Source organism: Corvus kubaryi, unplaced genomic scaffold, assembly GCF_017639235.1.
Source record: "Corvus kubaryi isolate FWS band 111438036 unplaced genomic scaffold, C.kubaryi_AGA036_p1.0 37357, whole genome shotgun sequence".
NCBI lineage: Eukaryota > Metazoa > Chordata > Aves > Passeriformes > Corvidae > Corvus > Corvus kubaryi.
This window is the reverse complement of record NW_024581117.1, coordinates 13831866-13849783: the sequence shown is the minus strand read 5'-3', so window position 1 is coordinate 13849783 and position 17918 is coordinate 13831866. Positions and strand designations below refer to the sequence as shown.

General features: G+C 45.2%; 1 protein-coding gene across 2 annotated transcripts in view; it reads right to left on the bottom strand.

Annotated features, from left to right (window-relative positions):
* The window catches only part of ARID5B (AT-rich interaction domain 5B), a 117533-nt gene extending 99645 nt beyond the window's left edge, over positions 1-17888 (bottom strand). For both annotated transcript variants that reach the window (XM_042033363.1, XM_042033364.1), the window contains exons 1-2: positions 17556-17888; positions 4536-4761 (exon numbers count right to left, since the gene is read on the bottom strand). In XM_042033363.1, the coding sequence (XP_041889297.1) occupies positions 4536-4761; positions 17556-17846 (517 nt within the window). In that variant the 5' untranslated portion in view covers positions 17847-17888. The remainder of the gene's footprint in view (positions 1-4535; positions 4762-17555) is intronic.
* Positions 17889-17918: the final 30 nt, after the last annotated feature.

Genomic DNA, 17918 nt, shown 5'->3' with positions numbered 1-17918 from the left:
ACACACTTCAGCTAGGAGCAGTAGTTGATTTTCCCGGGTTTCACAAGGAACAAAGATCCAGATTGTGTATCCTCAAATGCATGGCTGTGAGGAATGAAAGACAGGACAGGACTGACTGCTAAATTTTCTTTGGGTTTCCCCTCGCTGGACCTGAACAAACAAGAAGTGCGTGCAGCAAAACCCCTTCAGTTCACCAGAACTTGCTCATCCCATTACTAACACTGCCAGCGCAGGAACCTCAACTGCCCATTTTGGCATGATACTCACAGAGGATGGATAAAAAGAGTGGCAATGCCAGTTTGGGGACCAAACCCAGACCTCTGTCATGACAGAGCCAGAGGTTGGAGACTGCCTGGCTGTGGCAGCAGCTCCCACCTCCCTGCCCCAGCACAGGCAAAGGAGCCATTTGTTCCTTAGCTAAACCCAGGCAGCACTGCAGCCCAGCCTAACCCAAACCAACAGAGCTGGTGAGCACTAAATTCAGTCATTTTTCCCTCAGTCTCTTCTCTCAATTTCAGCTCTGACTCCTCTATCTTTTATTTCTTTTTCTAAAGACACATTTAGAGATGAAACCATTCATAACTGCCTATCCACAGACAGTTTGTGGCAGCATAATTGACAATGAGTCTGCTGCAAAAATGAAAATGCTGTTTTAATAACCTTGGCCTAAAATACATTCTGTTGTATGCCTCAAAGGGTTTCAATAAAAAGTCAACCTGTAGAGACATATTTTCTTGGCTTAAACAACAATCCAAAGCATATAAATGTAGTCCAACTATAATGACATATTTATAGGCCAATAAAGCTTACACTGCAGCTTTCATACTTCACTTAAAGGAAGTCTGTAAGAAGCAATGTTATATAAAATAATTTGAATTTTTTTTCAAACTATAGCCCAAGGAATACAAATATGCAACTTTGCCACATTTAACTGATAGTGTTTACATTGCTTAGTTGCTAAACATTTTGTAAAATGAAATAATTCCTCATTTGGTGACTTTCCACTGGTTTACCAAATATGGGTATACAAGTCCATTTATTACAAAGAAAAATCCCCTAAATAATTCTAAAGACAAAAAAAAAAAACAAACTAGTGGCCTCAGTAGTGAATGATTTTATCAGACCAATTCTTCTGGAAAAACAGGTTCTCATGTTCATTATGAATAATACATTCCTGAGCGACTCTATTTTTATATCCTGCATTGTTGTTATTCTTTATTTTTCCTCAACATTTGAAAGAAATATTCAGAAAGCTATAAATAATCTTAAGACATAAACTGCTAGCATTCAATATTGACGTATTTGTAGAAAGGGACAGAATGTATAACATAAGTATCTCAACAGGCAGAAAGAAATAATTCTTAAAAATCATTTTTCAGGCTGAAATCTTGAAGCTCACACAAAAAAATGCTATTTCGAGATCTTTTATTTAATACAGTCCTAAGGAAAAGTTCTGCATAATTCACTAGTCATAAAAACAACAGCATTTTACAGAAAAAAACCTCCAACAGCTTCTGCAGAAAAGAAAGGCAAAGAGAAAAGAAAAGAGAGAAAAAAAAGAAGAAGAAGAAAAAGAGAAAATAGGAGGACAAGAACAAAAGAGAAGAAGGAGAGAACAAAAAAGGAGACAAAACTACCTTGTTCGAATTAGGGTCAACTCTCAATCATAGGTTCTAGAGGTTGTGGATTAACCAGGTGTTGCCTTAGTTTTGGCTAAGCAAGCGCCACTGAACACATGGCACAAGGTATACACTGCTCACACGAGGTCTCACTTTGCCTGGTTGTTGTTTGAAGCTGCCCTGCTCCCAGCAGCAACGTGTTTAATTAAGTATGTTTGCACAGTGACACTTCTCTGGTTCTGTATCAGCCATATTTTCATTTCATCCGGGTTATTTCACTCCTCACCACTCCTGGATACTGTAAGAAAACTGATGTTGTTTCTTCTGTAAAGCTTTTTTGAGCTCTTTGGTAGGGATATAATTTCCTATTACCTTCTAGAGCTTGATTCAAAAACATCTAGTAGGAAAAGCTGCAGAATCTACTCACTTTTATGGGATTTTTCTGTAATGGAAACATGCCATTTCACAGGAAAAAAGGGGTCCAGGAGATCACATTGTTTATCTAGGCCTTTTCAACACCTGGTTCAGCAACTTCCTCATCTACAGCCAGGGTTAAACACGAGTATCACCAGAGGGACCTTTGCATGACAGTGCGCTGTGCTCCTTTTACAGTATACAACCCTATTTTAAGAGGAAAAACTACCCCATACCATTGTGCTGGAGACCTGCTGCAAAAGTTATTGCTAATAAATCTTTTGATCACTGCAGCCGAGTGCTGCTCTGTTGGCAAGATGCTGAGTATTGGAAAAGGTCTGTGGGCACACGTCCTAACAGGCAGTAAAGCTGCCATTTGCCAGCAGAGAAGAGACAACACCAGCAGCTCAAATGCCTCGGACACCACACGTCATGCTCCTCCATTTGCCTCCAGCTAGGGACATGACAACTCCCAGAGCACTGACCAACCGCTCAGAAGGAGAGAAGTAAATCTTCATCTCGTGGGTGCTAAACGCCACAGTTGAGACAAACACCAGAGCTCATGGGCTGCCTACAGGACACCAACTAGGGCTGCTTCACAAGCTTTGAAAATCACCACTCTTCTGAGTTTTTGTCAGATCCAGGAAGCAAAAGAGGATTAAATTCTTGGCTCTTTCAGATGGTAAAAAAATCATCTCAGTACTAGATTCAGGAAATTTCTTTGATTCCCTTAATAAGCTGCATCAATTGTCTATATCAATGTATCCAGTCAGCGATAGGTCTTCGTGAACCTTTGGTTTCACTCCTGTCAGCCAGCCATTATGAAGATAAAGGCAGTCAAAATCAAACATTAGCCAAAATTCCCTTTTCTACTGAAGAAAACCCCAACCCAACAATAAAGTCAGAGCCACCAACTGAAAATGAGCAACATCAGAATGTGGGGTTATCGAAATTATACCATATAGTTTGCATTTCATGAGCGTTTTCAGTATAACCCCTACTTTGAAAGGCTTAACATGCAACTGTAAGCTTTAGGCTTAAAGATAATTTTCTCTGGCTCCTAGGGTAGATAATAGCAATTTCGTAACTTACCACAAGGGTTTTTTTGTTTGTTGAAAACAAAAACAAGAAAACATTAGCACACAAAAGTTCTGTCTGAAAAACATTAAGATTCTTCTGACATAACAAACAAATGCAAATAAATGTAGTGCGTAAAGAAGATACCAAGGCAATAGCAGAGAAAATTACTGCATGTAATTACGAACTAGAAGAAACCACAGAGAAAAGCAAAGGAAGAGAGAAAGAATTACATGGATTATTTTTTCCCTGGACATGCAGTGAAAAATAAGGCCGACTTCCAACTGTACTTTAATCTTCCAACCTACATATCTAATGGTAAAACATGAGATTGACAAAATCACTTCACCATTTAATAAGATCAGAAAAATGAGATGCAGAAGATAAATTTTCCGAGACAGATCTTCAGCTTCATGTAACTTGGCTTCGATGCCAACCCAGTCATGACACTATAAAACTGAACTTGGCCCTGCACTCCTGTTCACGTAGATACAAATGCATCAGGCTTAGCTTTGTATTTCTTACCTTTTCACACATTATGGCCTAAACGTGATGCTCTTCAAACACAGACCATTTATTAAAATCTTGGCAGAAGAGAGAAATGTCCCTGGTATGCACTTCAAAGTGCCATCTCTGACAGCTGTTACACACCCAAGGTCCTAATACCACAAACAGGCACGTTTACCAACAGGAGACCCATCTCACTTGGACCTGGGAACTCACCACAGGTTTTAGAGGTGTGAGTGCCTGCGCACCCAAAGCAGCCCCACATGCAAGCCTGTCTGCAACCATCCAAAGTAGCAGAGCTACCACCTCCCTTTCTGAAAACAAACAGGGAAAGAAAGCACAGGTCTATGTGTGGAGACAACAGTGGGGTGCTTGCAGAGCTCTACAGCAACATACAGCTGACAAGGAAACACTATGGAAGGGACACATCCCTACTGAACAAGAGACAGAGTCAACCGTACAGAGTCAAGGCAACCACCAGGAGCATCTCTGAGCTTCTGGAAGATGGGACATGAGAAGTGGAAGGCCTTTGTTCATCCCTGCCTGTCACAGGAAGCCTCAAGAAGACATGCCAGCATCCCCTCCCCACAGTGTACAGCTCTGACCTGATCCCACAGCCAGCAGAGCCCCAGGCAGAGCCTGTGACAATTATCTGTATGCGCATCTTCAGGGCTTGATCGTAGAGCTCCAGGCCATGTAGACGGGTATCACAGTGTTACCCCACACCAGTCCACAAGGAGCTTGAGATGAGCTCACTGCCACCACCCACCCCACACAGGCATCTCATTGCCACACCTCTGCCCCAGGCTCAGACATACCTTGGGAATCTGACATGGCATGGCAGGATTAGGCTCATCTGTCTTCAAAAGACACTCACCTCCAGGCCCCTTCCCACAAGAGAAAGTAAGGGATACTCACCAAGGTCAGCCTTTTCCTTCAGGATATCTTTGAAGTTCAAGCCACTGTTCAGTGTGGATTGTCTGTATCTTGTCAAGGCCTCTTTCTGCCCATTCTTCCCCACATCCATAGGCTGGACCGGCTCAGCCCGGAAACCACACTTCCACTTGGAGAAATCGGACTGTGCCCATTTTGCCAAGTCCTCAAGCTTCACAGTAACTTTTTCTGAAACAGCAATAACTTCATCCTGAAAGCAGTGATCAGATGAGAACACAACATGTCACTCTGGGCTCCCTGATGACTGAGAAAACAGTAATATCATCCTGCACTGACTCCTGGAAAAGCCTATCTTGCTGCAGGCTGAGTAATTTTTTTGTATCACAGAATAGCTAGCGCTTAATTTATTCCTCTTGCCACCTAAGTGGAAAAATTAGTTGTTTACTTGAAGCAAATATACACGATCTAAAGACAATTTCTAGGACCAGGGCAATGATCCTAAAAGGCATTTGAAATGCAGGTTGCCAAATCACATTCTGTATAACCCAAAGCCTTGAGGGAAAGTTTGTTTTTTAGGTGCAATTAGCTGCAAATGTAAAAATTCATGGCTGGATGACTAATGGTTATAGCTAGTCCTGAAATAAATAGACTAAGTAAATCTCAGATTCTTGGAACTCTGACTCACCAGAAAATTCCTATGTTTATGGTACATTTTCCCTTGGCTTATACACAAATATTGAATTTAACTTTTGTCCTTAAAATTAAATAAAACTGTGATGTAATCCCAAAAGAAATACTACATAAATGTTATGTGCTTCCCACCAAAAGAAACTTGCACATTCTCATGTTTCTTAAAACCTTTTTCAAGATCAGAACTGTAATTTTTTTCCCCCTTCTAAAACATACATTCTAAGAAAAGCACTTAAACTTAGTTTAGCCTCTAGAACATATACTCAAATTAAACAGTCCTAATTGCTGGATTTTAACCTTCCAGGAAACAATCAACTCCTCTCAGTCATGATGAATAAGCAGAATGTTTTACAGCTGACTCCAGCGAGCAAGGGATCAAGAAAGCCTCAAAAAATAAACAAACAAACATACATATCCAGCAAGATACACTCCAGATTTTTTGGTTAAAACAGCAGAAATAATTTATGTTGTAATGAGAGCTGGCTTTACACCACACCTTGCTCACCACACATTTCAAACGCTAAATACAATTACAGGTTCTTGAAATAAATAAACCAGAATCCAATTTTTCTCTCAAATAAACACAAATATTTGCAAAGGAGAGAGAAATTCTTTGAGTTATTAAACAAAGGGAAAAGCATGATTGATTCTCTCAGTGTGGGTTTTTTTGTCCACTGAACACATTCCTCAGGAAATAAAATACTGCTCAATGGAAAAAAAAAAAAAAGAGCTTTATTGTGACAAGTTGCACACAATACAAAACCTGAAGTAATTCTAGTAAAAAAACAGATCTGATACTCCACTCTTCCTTATACAATACAAAACTGTTTCATAAGCAGGCACCTTCATTACATTTAGTGCAATAACAAATATTTGGTCAGAAGTGAATAGCATGCTTATATGCTAAGCAAGCTTGTAATAAAATCTTTTCCTTTATCGCTGCACAGCATAAGAGCCTCCACCAAACAACAAACAATAACAGTGATGCTTTAAATCTCTGTTTATGACAAACGTCAATACTTTGTAAACAAGCACTGGGTACTACGAAGTACAATTTCAATGGATGGTTTCACCCAATTTCATTACACTATCCACTTGAAATAAAAAAGCCATAGTTGCTATGCATTTTATAGCTATTACATGGTGATTATTAAATGTCAGGATGGAAAAAAATAATACATACATATAAATATCAGCCTGCCTGCAGACAGTCTCAGCAATTTCTGGATGAAGTTCTCTTTTAGGATGTTGAATACATCACCAGCTACTGCACAATTTCTAATATTCCTTACCAGAGAAATATATTAAGCAGCAGTTAAAAAAAAAAACCCAACAAAAACCTGACTTGGAGATCAGACATGCTTCTGGTTAAAATATTATTTTCCAAATAGCTCTCATGATCAAATGATTATGATTTCAATTACTAGTTTCTTCATATCCTTTCCAAGAACTGGTATGACTAATTTTGGCTGGCATACAAAGTAAGCTGAGCAGACAATTTATTAACCAAAAGAAAAGTACAATCACTATTACATCATCAATGAATAAACTTGTTTTTGAGAATACAACCTTCACACACACACGCACATGATGTGTACACAGGAGAAAAAAAAAAGGAATTAAAACAAAAAAAAAAGCCCTACTGTACCAAGGGTGAAGCGATACTGGGGCACTCTGCCCAGCCTGCCATGGAGGGGGAACTGCAGAGGCAGGAGCAGGGGGACCTTCTGGGGAGCTGGGGAAAGCACACCTCAGCCATGAGTTTTCTGTGGCAGCAGTACATCCAGCCATGGGAACATGGGGTGTTCAGCATCCCCACACTGATGTGAGGGGCCAGGGAAAGACACCGCGAAAAGACCACTCCGTGTCCCCCTCAGCCCTCTGCAAAATGGCACCAAGGCTCCAAATACAGCCACAGTGTGAAAAGGGGTGCCCAGGATGGCACCAGGGAGCAGCCCAGCACAAATATGAAATACAGAAGGAGTCCAGGCTGTCCCTGTGCTGTGACAAGGGCTCTGGGCTGAACCCCCCACCCCCACAGCTGATGGCCCCTTGTCAGGGCCACTCAGTCACCTCCACACCATCTTTGTCCCCAAGGACAGCTGGTCACCCCTGCAGCCCACGTCCCTAAGGGCACCAGGCTGGCCCCCAAATCCCTCTCCCTAAGGGCACCAGGCTGGCCCCCAAATTCCTGTCCTCCCCTTGTACTGCCAGGGGTCACCACAGCAGCACGAGGGAAACGCGGCCTAGTTCACTCTGAGGTGGGAAATGGAAAAATTACCTGAACCCTTTCAGGGCCTGCCTTGGGTGGCTCTGCCTGTCACAGAGCAGGACTGGACAGACCTGCTCCCTCCCTCACCACTCATTTTTGACCCAATTCACACAGAATTGTCCACGTCCTTCCCAACTTATCAAACACTCCTCAAATACTGCAGATCAGACTGCAGTCCTCCTCTGAGTGCCGCTACCAATGCACATCTCGCTGGTGTGGGACTGTATCTCCAGGGACATTTCCACCCAGGTGCCTCATCATACAAACACTGTTACCCAGCAAGGCATGGCAGGCGCCTCCAGTCCCCGCTTTCTGAGGAGCCTGAGCCACAGGCAGCTCCAGAGGGGCTGTCTTCCCCACATCTTGGCAGTGTGCTGACACAAGAGGTCATCTGCCCCTCTGCCATGCCACCCAAACAGAGGTCACCCAACTATCTCACCAGCTCCGGAATTTCAGTGTGCTTGCCAAGCTTTCACACATCCTTAAGCAATCTTTCCAAGTGCTCAGCCCTAAATTACTGTGGGGTTTGGCGGGTTTTTTTTGAGCAGCAGGTGACAAAAGGGTCCCTCTCCTTTTTGGTTAAGGCCTGTGTCACAACAAAAGTTGCTCTGGGAGACCTGCAGGGCTCTTCCAGCCAGAGGAGCCCCTGCACCCATTTGGTATCAATCACTATCTACTGCTGCAGCCCTTCTAGAGAAACCCCTTCAACATGATGACAAAAGAATACAGATGTTGAAAAAATAAAAACCAAGTACATGGTGACACATGACTAACAAACCTTTAGAAGATTAAAGAAATCTGCTGTATAACCTTCATGTCATTCATAATTATATCTCTCTGTAAACATGGAAAACCACCCACGTCGCAAATAGTGCATATATATCTCTACCTATACAAAAATCAACTCATCATGTATTAGCTATGCTCTGAAGTGATGTGTTTATGAGGTCTCCATTGCACGGTTAAGTCTTTAATTACCATTTTTTCCTGCTACAGCAAGAAGAGAAAAAAACAACCACCACAGATTTCAGCTCTGCTCAGGAATGAGATTTATCTCGGATGCACACTGACCAACCAATGGTCAGTGGGCCAATGAGCCAATGGTCCCAGCCACAATGTTGTCCAAATCTCAAAATAAGCACTGACTACAGAAAGAGGCACTTTTTCCCCTGCTTCTATAAAAACAGTTATCGAGTCAGCCTATAATTTTAGCATGTCTTACAAGACTTCTAAGCAAAGTACAATTCTTTCACCCATCAAGTAGAAAATGGGGAGATGGTTAAGAAAGATGGTGACACAAACCCCTCTCATCCCTCTCTTGTTTTTTTAAAAGCATACTGGATTTGCATTTCCAGAGAAGTCATCCAGGGAGAAGGGGACAGCATCTTCTCGAGAGCCGTTATGCTTAAATATTATGTCACTGTTGTCTAAGCAACCATCACAGCCTCGTGAAAGCACAGAATGCTATATTGCCTGACTCAGCAGATGGCTGAAATACTTACATTCAGGGAAAGAGGTCAGGTAGTTAGAATAGTTTAAAGCAGTTAATTATTTTTTAGAAGAAATATTAACTCTTACAAGGCAGGGAGTCACAGAGCAGCACAGGGAGGTCGTACATCTTGACTGCACACCCGCATATGGTACGTCACAACTCCTTACTCATTGCCAGTAACTAGGAAAGATTTATATTTTAGAGACACTGAGGCAGACTTAAAGGAATTACAGCAACTGAGATATCTCAAAACTTTCACATCCTGAGACTGTTTTCACTCCAGTGCTTCCAGAGGTCATTTAAGGAATTCTGGAGGGCACAAGCGAGTCAAACACCTGCTTGGTTGTCTCCTAACATCAAATACGTGGCCTAGAGAGAAACAGGAGATGTACTGTAAAAACTCTTGCTGATAATTACAGGAGACACTGCATATCATTTATCTGATCAGTATGATTTGCATTAGAAAACATCTTCAAGCCTTTTCCGTGAAATCTTTAGCACAGTAGATAGCTGGGGATGCGTATTTTACAACCCAGTACATTGCTGATGAAAACACATTCATCTGCGGGAGCAAAAAATACAGCGTGACTCTTAGGGACTGCATTCAGCGGGGATAACAGAACTGCCTATTTCATTTGGGCATAAAGGCCTCTCTTATTCTGGGCTGGTTTTATGACCCATGTATATTGTAGTGTTTTTGCAATTTAGGTGAGAAGGACCTTCCCGTACCGTGTGTAACAAGGCAGTTCTCAACTCAGGAATCCCACTCCCTGCTCTAGACCCCTTTGAGGAGCAGGAGGTCATGTTGCAGACATGGAGAAAGGAAGGAGGGGGCTTGTTGCCAATAAGCACCTTTCCTGTAGGAATGCATTTACCTGGATGCTTGAGGGAAGTACCATCAGCTTTATTTGACAGCACATCAAAACAAAAGGTCCTGATCACAGTCTTCAGTCCAGAGCTCTTCTCTGCCATACAGATGCTACCAGGGCTCTGGGACAACAGCAGAAACCAGGTCATCTCAATTCAGCCCTAACCCACTCACCAGAAGTCACTCAGGAACCTGAACCCAGGTCTCCAGAAGCACTTCCGACAAGCCGCACTTCCTCCAGGGACCAGATCCAGCTCTAAAGAGGCAAAGAGCATCTGTACAGGACTGATTTGCTCTCAGAGACTTCCTCTAGAGTAAAGAGGTCCTGTTTTCCTGCTGCCAGCAGCGGGCTGGGAATCTACATGGCAGTTTTTAAGACTGCAGGATCATAAACTGGCTGAAAAATTGTGGCTGTGTCATGGAAAAGGCCTGGCTCTGAGATGTGTCCTGTTCAGCCTCCCTACAAGGTACACAAAGGACTCTCCTGCCATACACTCTCCTGCTCTTCCAGCAGAACCCTTGGAAGCATGATGCAGACCTGGGGAGCAGGGCACACCTCTGCCAGGTGGGAACTCTCCTCCTGTTCTGCAGGTGGGATCACGAGAGGCTCCAGAGCTTGGCACAGGCAGCGACAGCTTCATTTCCCCCTGACCATGCCTGGAGTGCCTCATTTGGTGCCATCTCCTCGTGCATCCCTTAGCCCAGGGCAGACAGGCGTCCCAAAGGATCTGTGGAGCACAGCTGACCACTGGGGTCTGGACCTGCTCCCTGGAGGTGCCTACACACAGGGACCTACACAGACCACTGCTCTCCCCCCATGAACATATGGAAAGAGCCTTGAGAAGGAAACACTGCACAGATCAGGAATTTACCCGGCACACCAGAGAATTTTAAAGAGGCCAAGGCAGAACCTTTCATCTGTTAATCCTTTCCTAATTACTTTAAAGGGCTATAATGATCTTGTTAAATTCAGGTGACAGGTATTTCCCCAGCCTAAGCACAGCTGCACAGAGCTGTCTGAAACTCACACTGATGTGTTCATCCCTTCTGCCAGGGTCCAAAACCAAGAGAAAAGACCACGTTAAAGGACACAGCTGAAGCACGTGAAGTCCTATGGTTTTTGCTTTCCCTTGTACTAGCAAGCAGCGTTTTCCACATGATTCAGTAATTCCAAAGTGAGACACACAAAATGACCTGGGGCAGAACAGCACCATGTCTCTGTAGGATGCTTTTTGGGGTACTGGTACACCCAGGCTAGAAGGAGGGTGGAGATGGGGTGCACAGAGGGGCGTCTGTGAGCAGTTAGACATGACATTTCTACTGTGAGCCTCCTCCTTTGTGACTGGGGTATTTTTTTCTCCCTCCTCCCACTCACAACCAGAGGTTCAAATTGAATTTATATCTGTCATTGCAGATAGAAGTTCTGACCAAAGAGAAAATAGGCTTCAGTCAAAATGTTTTCCCATCAGGTAGCTCACAGATCTCAAAGAGCTGTTTTAGTTTAGGCAAGTTGACAAGCAATTCATTCCTAATTTTGCCTACTACAGTTACAGTACGAAAAGCTTTCCTCATAGATTACATAATTATATTTTTCTTAACAAGGAGTACATGGCATTAGCAGGTTTAAATTATGCAAGCTTATTCTTTTGTCTTTTGTTATATTGTGTTCTATTGTGCTGGTAAAACAATATGTGCTTTAATCAGCAAATATCTGTAAATAATTTACTTGCTTTTCATACAGCAGAACAATGGAGCCAATTTTCACATACATCCACTGAGCATGTCTAGAGGGTTTCTTGCCAGAACCTTCCATTGTTCAGTATGTGTATCAATCTGCCCATCATTAGCAGCTAACGTTCAACAACCCAGTAAGACATTAAAGTTTTGGCCCCTGGGAGTAGCCTCAAGCCCCCCAAACCCGAGGCTACGCTTTGCACAGAAAGATTAAAATATCCAGAAAATGAAAACAAACTCTTTTATTATCTATAACCCTGGCACCTTCGCATAGAAACATGGACGCCTGCCAAGCATTAAGGTCATTGGATTAATGCCATAAAATGCCGATGTTCATCTGACCTTCTGACTGCATTTTAGCTACAAATAAAAAGCTCAACTTGATCCGACACTATGAATCACGCGAGCGTCTAGGCTGTGCAGGGTTAATGCTGGGTGTGAACCCACACTGCACACGCACAAACACACACATGCACACAAAGAAAAAAAGCTCTTAAATCAAGAGTGGATGACTGTTCAGAGACTTAAGGCATTGTTATTTTGAATGCGAATGAAAGGGCCAGAACAAGCATTGCAAGAATATTTCAATTATGTATTTCCCAGAACTACATCTCTGAGCAACTAATGCAAATATTGCTCCCATAGCAGTAGAACTTCTTCCCGAATAAAAGCATACGAGAGCTTGAATCAGAACATACTTTCTATATCATTCGCATATTGTTTGAATATTATTAAAAATGCAAAATCTATGTATGTGTTACTCTCCTGAGCAATACAGTAATTATGATTAAGGGACAAGCAGCACAAAAAGAGCCAATTTATCTTACTTGCGCTTAGGAATACTATTGTGTAACTAAGCAACTAAAGACAAAATATAGTCTAATTAATTCACTCCTATGCTTATTTAAAAGACACAATTAGAACATTTTTATTTTCCAGCCTGCACAGTATCTCAACATGCTTGAGGGTGTACCATGTGAGGCCTATTATTCTCCAAAGACAAGAGTTTAATGTTTAGTGCCACTGATCAGACTGGGAACAGCAACTCTGGAAAGCAGTGGGTGTATTCTACAGTCTGAATGCACAGGGAAGGGGAGGGAAAGAGGAAAGGAAATAAAATAAAAAGTTGTTGGTTTTTTTTTTTTTTTAAAGGAATCTGCCTTAAATGACCAGATATTCCAGATTGCAGGCTAATGGCTAGCAACATGTGGCTTGTCTGAGTAACATCATTGCCCTCTTCTTCCTTTGCCAGCATGTGCTACTGGTGGCGAGAGAGATAAAAATATACAGAGTGGATATGCAATTACCAAACCCACGATATTTTATGACAAATGCCATTTCCCTAACACTGCTATTACAGTGTGCCTGATTTCCAAAGCTGAATTAATTTGAGCAAGTGTACATTGGAGATTGATGCTATTAGCATGATTTTTAAAGCACCCTTTAATAATCATAATCTGCATGTTTGAAACGTGTTGCCATTACCAGTGTTGACAGATATGAGCATAAGGCACACACCGTAGAGACTAAAACGGGGCTGTTCTCATTTCAAATAAGAGTGTACAGATTCCTACGTCCGTAAAAAAAAAAAATACATCTATTACTGTGCAAAGAGAGTAGCACATTTTTCTAGGGGGGTGGCAATAAAGCACTGTTGGTATACACCACGCCCAGGCCGGCCTATGCTACCTTTCTGCACTGGGGTAGGACCCCCACATGTGGAGAGCCCCTATAAAATGAACCAGGCTTTCAATGGATGCTGTCAGCACCTATCCCAAAATGAAGAGAGAACGAACACGCTGCCTCCTTTAACTTTCTGGAAGAATCTCTTCTGCAATTATAAATGACACACATTTATGGAGTGACTTCTTTTTTTTCCTTTCCCCCAATTAGTCTGAAGATGCAAAATACTTCTAGGGAAATAATTACAGGAAACTAGCTCTCTCCTCTCCTCTGTATGAGCAACGCTTACTCATGTAAATTACTTGCATGAGTAAGGATTATTTGCAAAGTGAAAAGCATTGCATCAGATCCCCCAGTTTGGGAGAAGAGATGAAATCAACATGAGTTCGTAGTAAACTTTGCTGCTGATGAATGAACCAAAGGCAGATCCCCACTGACAGTCTGGCCTCAATGGAAGCAGCACTCACCACGATGCAGGGCAATGCAGGGAATGTCATACCACGCAAAATGAATTAGTTGCTTGTTCAGGGTTTTTTAGGAATTGTATGCATCACATCAAATACCATTCCTGGATTTAATGAGTACCAACTTTGAAATATATTTTTAAGCCTAGTCTAATTAATGCCAACACCTTTAAAAACATGAAAACACAAGGCACTAACAAGCATTTTACTCTACAACTGCTTCTGCAAAGGTCAGTCATTCCACAACCCCACACCACCTCTTGGAGCAGAGAGCAGTAAATGAGCTGGAGGAGGGTTTGGCCAAGACCCTGTGGGCTGGAGGGTGAGCCCACCTTGTGCTCCCTGAATGCCACAGGAGCAGGGTGCTTCACGAGGGGACTGGGTAGCCGCTTTCTGACGGCACACAGCTTCTCACACTTGGGTGCCAGCAAAGCTGGGGGGCTGCTTTCCACATGAAACTGTTTCAAATACAATGGGGTGCCCTTAAAGCCGCTCCCTCTGGATCTCCGCAGGTCCCCAAGCATCCTGCTCTGACCCCTGTGTGACGCACCAGCCATCAAGGACATCTTCCCATGCGCAAGGCGACACAGGGGACTGCGCTGGACCAGAGTGAATGAGAAAATCAAGGCAAGGTGGTGACTTCCTCCAGCAAAGGACTCCGTTTTGGCAGTGGCCCTGCAGGGATGAAGGAGAATCAGTTTTTCCCTGCTGGAGGGAAGAGAGAGAAGGCTGCTCTTGCTCTCTGGCCAGTGTTGCACCTGCTGCAGTGTCTGGGCTTGATGGCGAGGTGGGAAGCAGCGTGCCCAGGCCACTGTTCTTTAAAAGCAGCAATGAAGTTTTCAGTGAAGTAGCACAAAACTCTTCTAGTTCACCTAGCAGTGGCCCCACAAGTACTGTTGCTCTTACAAAAATGTCTTCACTGCTCCTGTGCAGCAAGACTCGTGGTCTGAGTGTGATGCCAGAGGTGGTCCCAGCCTCTCCATGCGTGTCTCCTTTGGGATGCAATGAGCACCAGGGCCAGGAGTAACCATACCTGCTGCATGTGAGCAGCCCCATCCCATGTTCACCATCCACTGAGACTCCCTGGGAAACAACCTCTGGCCAGCTCCTGGCACTGAAAGGGAGCTTTTCTCGGCTGTGGCGATGGGGATGCTGAGCCTTAGGTGGAGGGAAGAGTACAGCAGCGGAAGCACACCTGGGCTTGAACCTTCCCTGGGTCTGGGCAGTGCACAGAAACATCCGGTTTTAGCAGCAATCGGAGTTATATTTAAATCTGGATGATGAATTCAGCTAGCTATAAAAAGACTTATATTTACACTTATTGCTGATTAGCTCAAACATTTGGCAATCAGCTAAAATACGCCATCAGAAATTTCTGAGTAACAGAAGCATTACATCCCTCCTTGCTTCTCCTCCCTCCTCACAGCCACTAGCTGAATATTGTCACAGTGTCAGTGCTGCCATGACGGAAAACAGGCAGCCAGCTGCTTCTATTAATCACGCCGCTAGCGCAGGTAGCTGCTGGAGACTGTGCCTAAACCTCCGGTGGGCTCAATTGCAAGCCTGCAATTCAGCCACTCACTCCCCTCACCACCAATTTCTGTGACAGCAAGAGTCCTGTCCCCCTTTGCCCCAGACACCACAGATTTGCAATACATGCTTAAGCACTGGCTCACTCCATTCCCACTCCCCGAACACAAGACAAGGTGTTTCACCCCATCAACAGTCCCACACTGGGAATAAGGTCCGCCCTGACAGCTATAAGGTGCATCTGACTCGAGAGCCACCTCTCCTCCCGCAGAAGGAGCCCAGTCCAGAGTTAGGAAGCCCCGTGACCCCAGAGGCGGCCCTGCTGCCCCTTTGGGAACCGATATGGATGTGATTCACCAAAGGGACCGGGATCTCGGGGTGCTTAGGGTAAACAGCCGCCCCTGCGCCCCAGTGAGAGCGGTTACCCCCACCCAGCCAGCACCCAGCCTTTTGTCTCTCTGCTGCCTGTACATCCCCAAGCACCATTCGGATTGTTCCAAACTATTAAAAATCGATCATAAAAAAATCATTCCTATGTCTATAAACAAGTTAATGGAGTAAGTGAAAACAAAGTACATTTCTTAATGGGAGTGTTATGTTGCCCTCTCTAGGCCCTGGCTCTCAGTGCCGGTTTCTGTAGGCTCCCTGCCAGAGAAGTATCACTCAGAGCTGTTGCTGTTGCTGCTGCTGCTGCTGCTACTCTGCTAATGAATGACTAACTTAGGCCAGAGGGGAAATGACATCACCGGGGTGTAAAACACAACTGCATTAGGAAACTTTTTACCTGCTTTACATTTGTCATAATTATTCTACACAATACGGCCGGCATTAGCATAATTTCAAGGCGTGCCGTTATCTTAATTGAAAATTGTTTTCATATGGTTGAATAATGCAGAATGACATCAGTTAAAGCCCGAATGAAATACACAAGTATAATCACACGGCTAATTACTAGCGGTGTTTGCACGTAAAAATAAATAAAATTGTGCGTATTATTAGGAAGGTACACGCAGCTGAAAACTCTCGTACCAGAGCAGTGTTTTACTCGCAATGGTAGGATTAATTTTCTCTGATGTTCCTACCACAGTAACATGAGCTGATCATTAAGGCGTATTAAAATGATTTGTGTCCCTTTCCCCACCCCCCTCCCTTCCAAATATCTTTCATTTTACACACACTCGAGACACGCAGAGGCACAGTTTTAAATAGTCACCACGGGCAATTTCAGAGCATCCATTGCTCACTGTCATCTCCCTGATTCTTAGGAAAAGGCTCCCTTATCTCAGCGGCACGCACAGAAAATTAAAGTGAAGAGGTGGCAGCGAGCGAAGGTGGCTCTGAAACGCGTTTCGGCTGTGTACGCGTGTGTGCGGGCACACGGCTACGTCCGCACCTACAGCCACGCGTGCCTCCGCAAACAGCCCCCCCGGGCCCACCCCCCGGCATCTCCAACACAAGTTCCCCCAAAACATCTCGTCCCCCCTCCCGCCAGATCTCCAGCCCCTCTCGGGGACCCTCTCCATCCCCGCAGCTCTGCCTGGGGACCTCACCCGTCCCCCGCCCCAGAACACGGACTGAAGCAGTGAATTTGAAAGGCAGATAGCGGGAGGGCTCGGGGCTGGGGCGGTGCGGGGCTGCGCGGCCCCATCCCGGGCTGCGCGGGGCTGCGCGGCCGCCGGCGGAGGGTGCCGGCGCGCAGCGCATTTGCGCCGGGAGCGCGGCGGCTCCGAAATACGCCCAGGCATATCTGCAAGTTATTTGAATGTATTATTCCCGTACCTGTCATTTATCACTTTATTCAACACGTCCCTGCCAGCTCGAGAGCGTTTGATCTCCCTCTGCCTCCATTTCGTAATTTCCGCCCTCTTAAACATATCGAATACTTAAAAAAAGCCCCGAACAATATCGAAATCCCCCCAACGTGTTTTTTCCCCGCTTTTCCGTGTGTTTTAATTTTTGGTGGGGTTTTTTTGTTGTTGTTGTTGGTTTTTTTTTTTGGTTTGGTGGTTTTTTGTTTTTTTTTTTTGTTAATGAAGCCGGAGAAGGACTGGGCGAGCCCCGTACACACTCCGCTGCCCACCGGGCCGGGGGCGCCCCGCACCCCGACCCCCTCCCTCCTTCCCCTCGCCCGCACAAGTTCCCGGGCAGCGCGCACCGGTGCGCCCCGACGGCGCGGCCCCTCCGCGCTGCCCCGCCACGCACCGCAGGGAGGGGGACGAGGTGGGGGGAGCCAGGAGAGGGGGGAGCCGAGCCCGGGCATGCAGGTGGGGACGGGCGCGGGGGAAGGGGGGGCCGGCGCCGCGTTTACCACCTCGCCATGGTCACTGGTCCTGCCCTGGGGGGTGTCCTCGGGGAGAAAATAAAGTTTGGCGCTGGAGAGAAGTTGCCGGCTGGTGCGCTCCTCCCAGAGCAGCTGCAGCTCCGCGATGCAGGCGGGCTCCTCCGCGCGGCACCGCACGAAGAAGAAGTCGCCGAGGGAGAGGACCCGCGCCCGGCCACCGCCGCGGCGCTGGAAGCGGAACGCCCTGTAGAAGACGTAGGGGCCGTGCGAGCCGCACGGGGCGCCGACCCACTGCGGGGAACAACAACACGGCAGCGGCATCAGCGCCGGCTCCGCGCCGCGCCGCGCCGCGCCGCGCAGGGGCAGGAGGAGGAGGAGGAGGAGGGCGGCGGG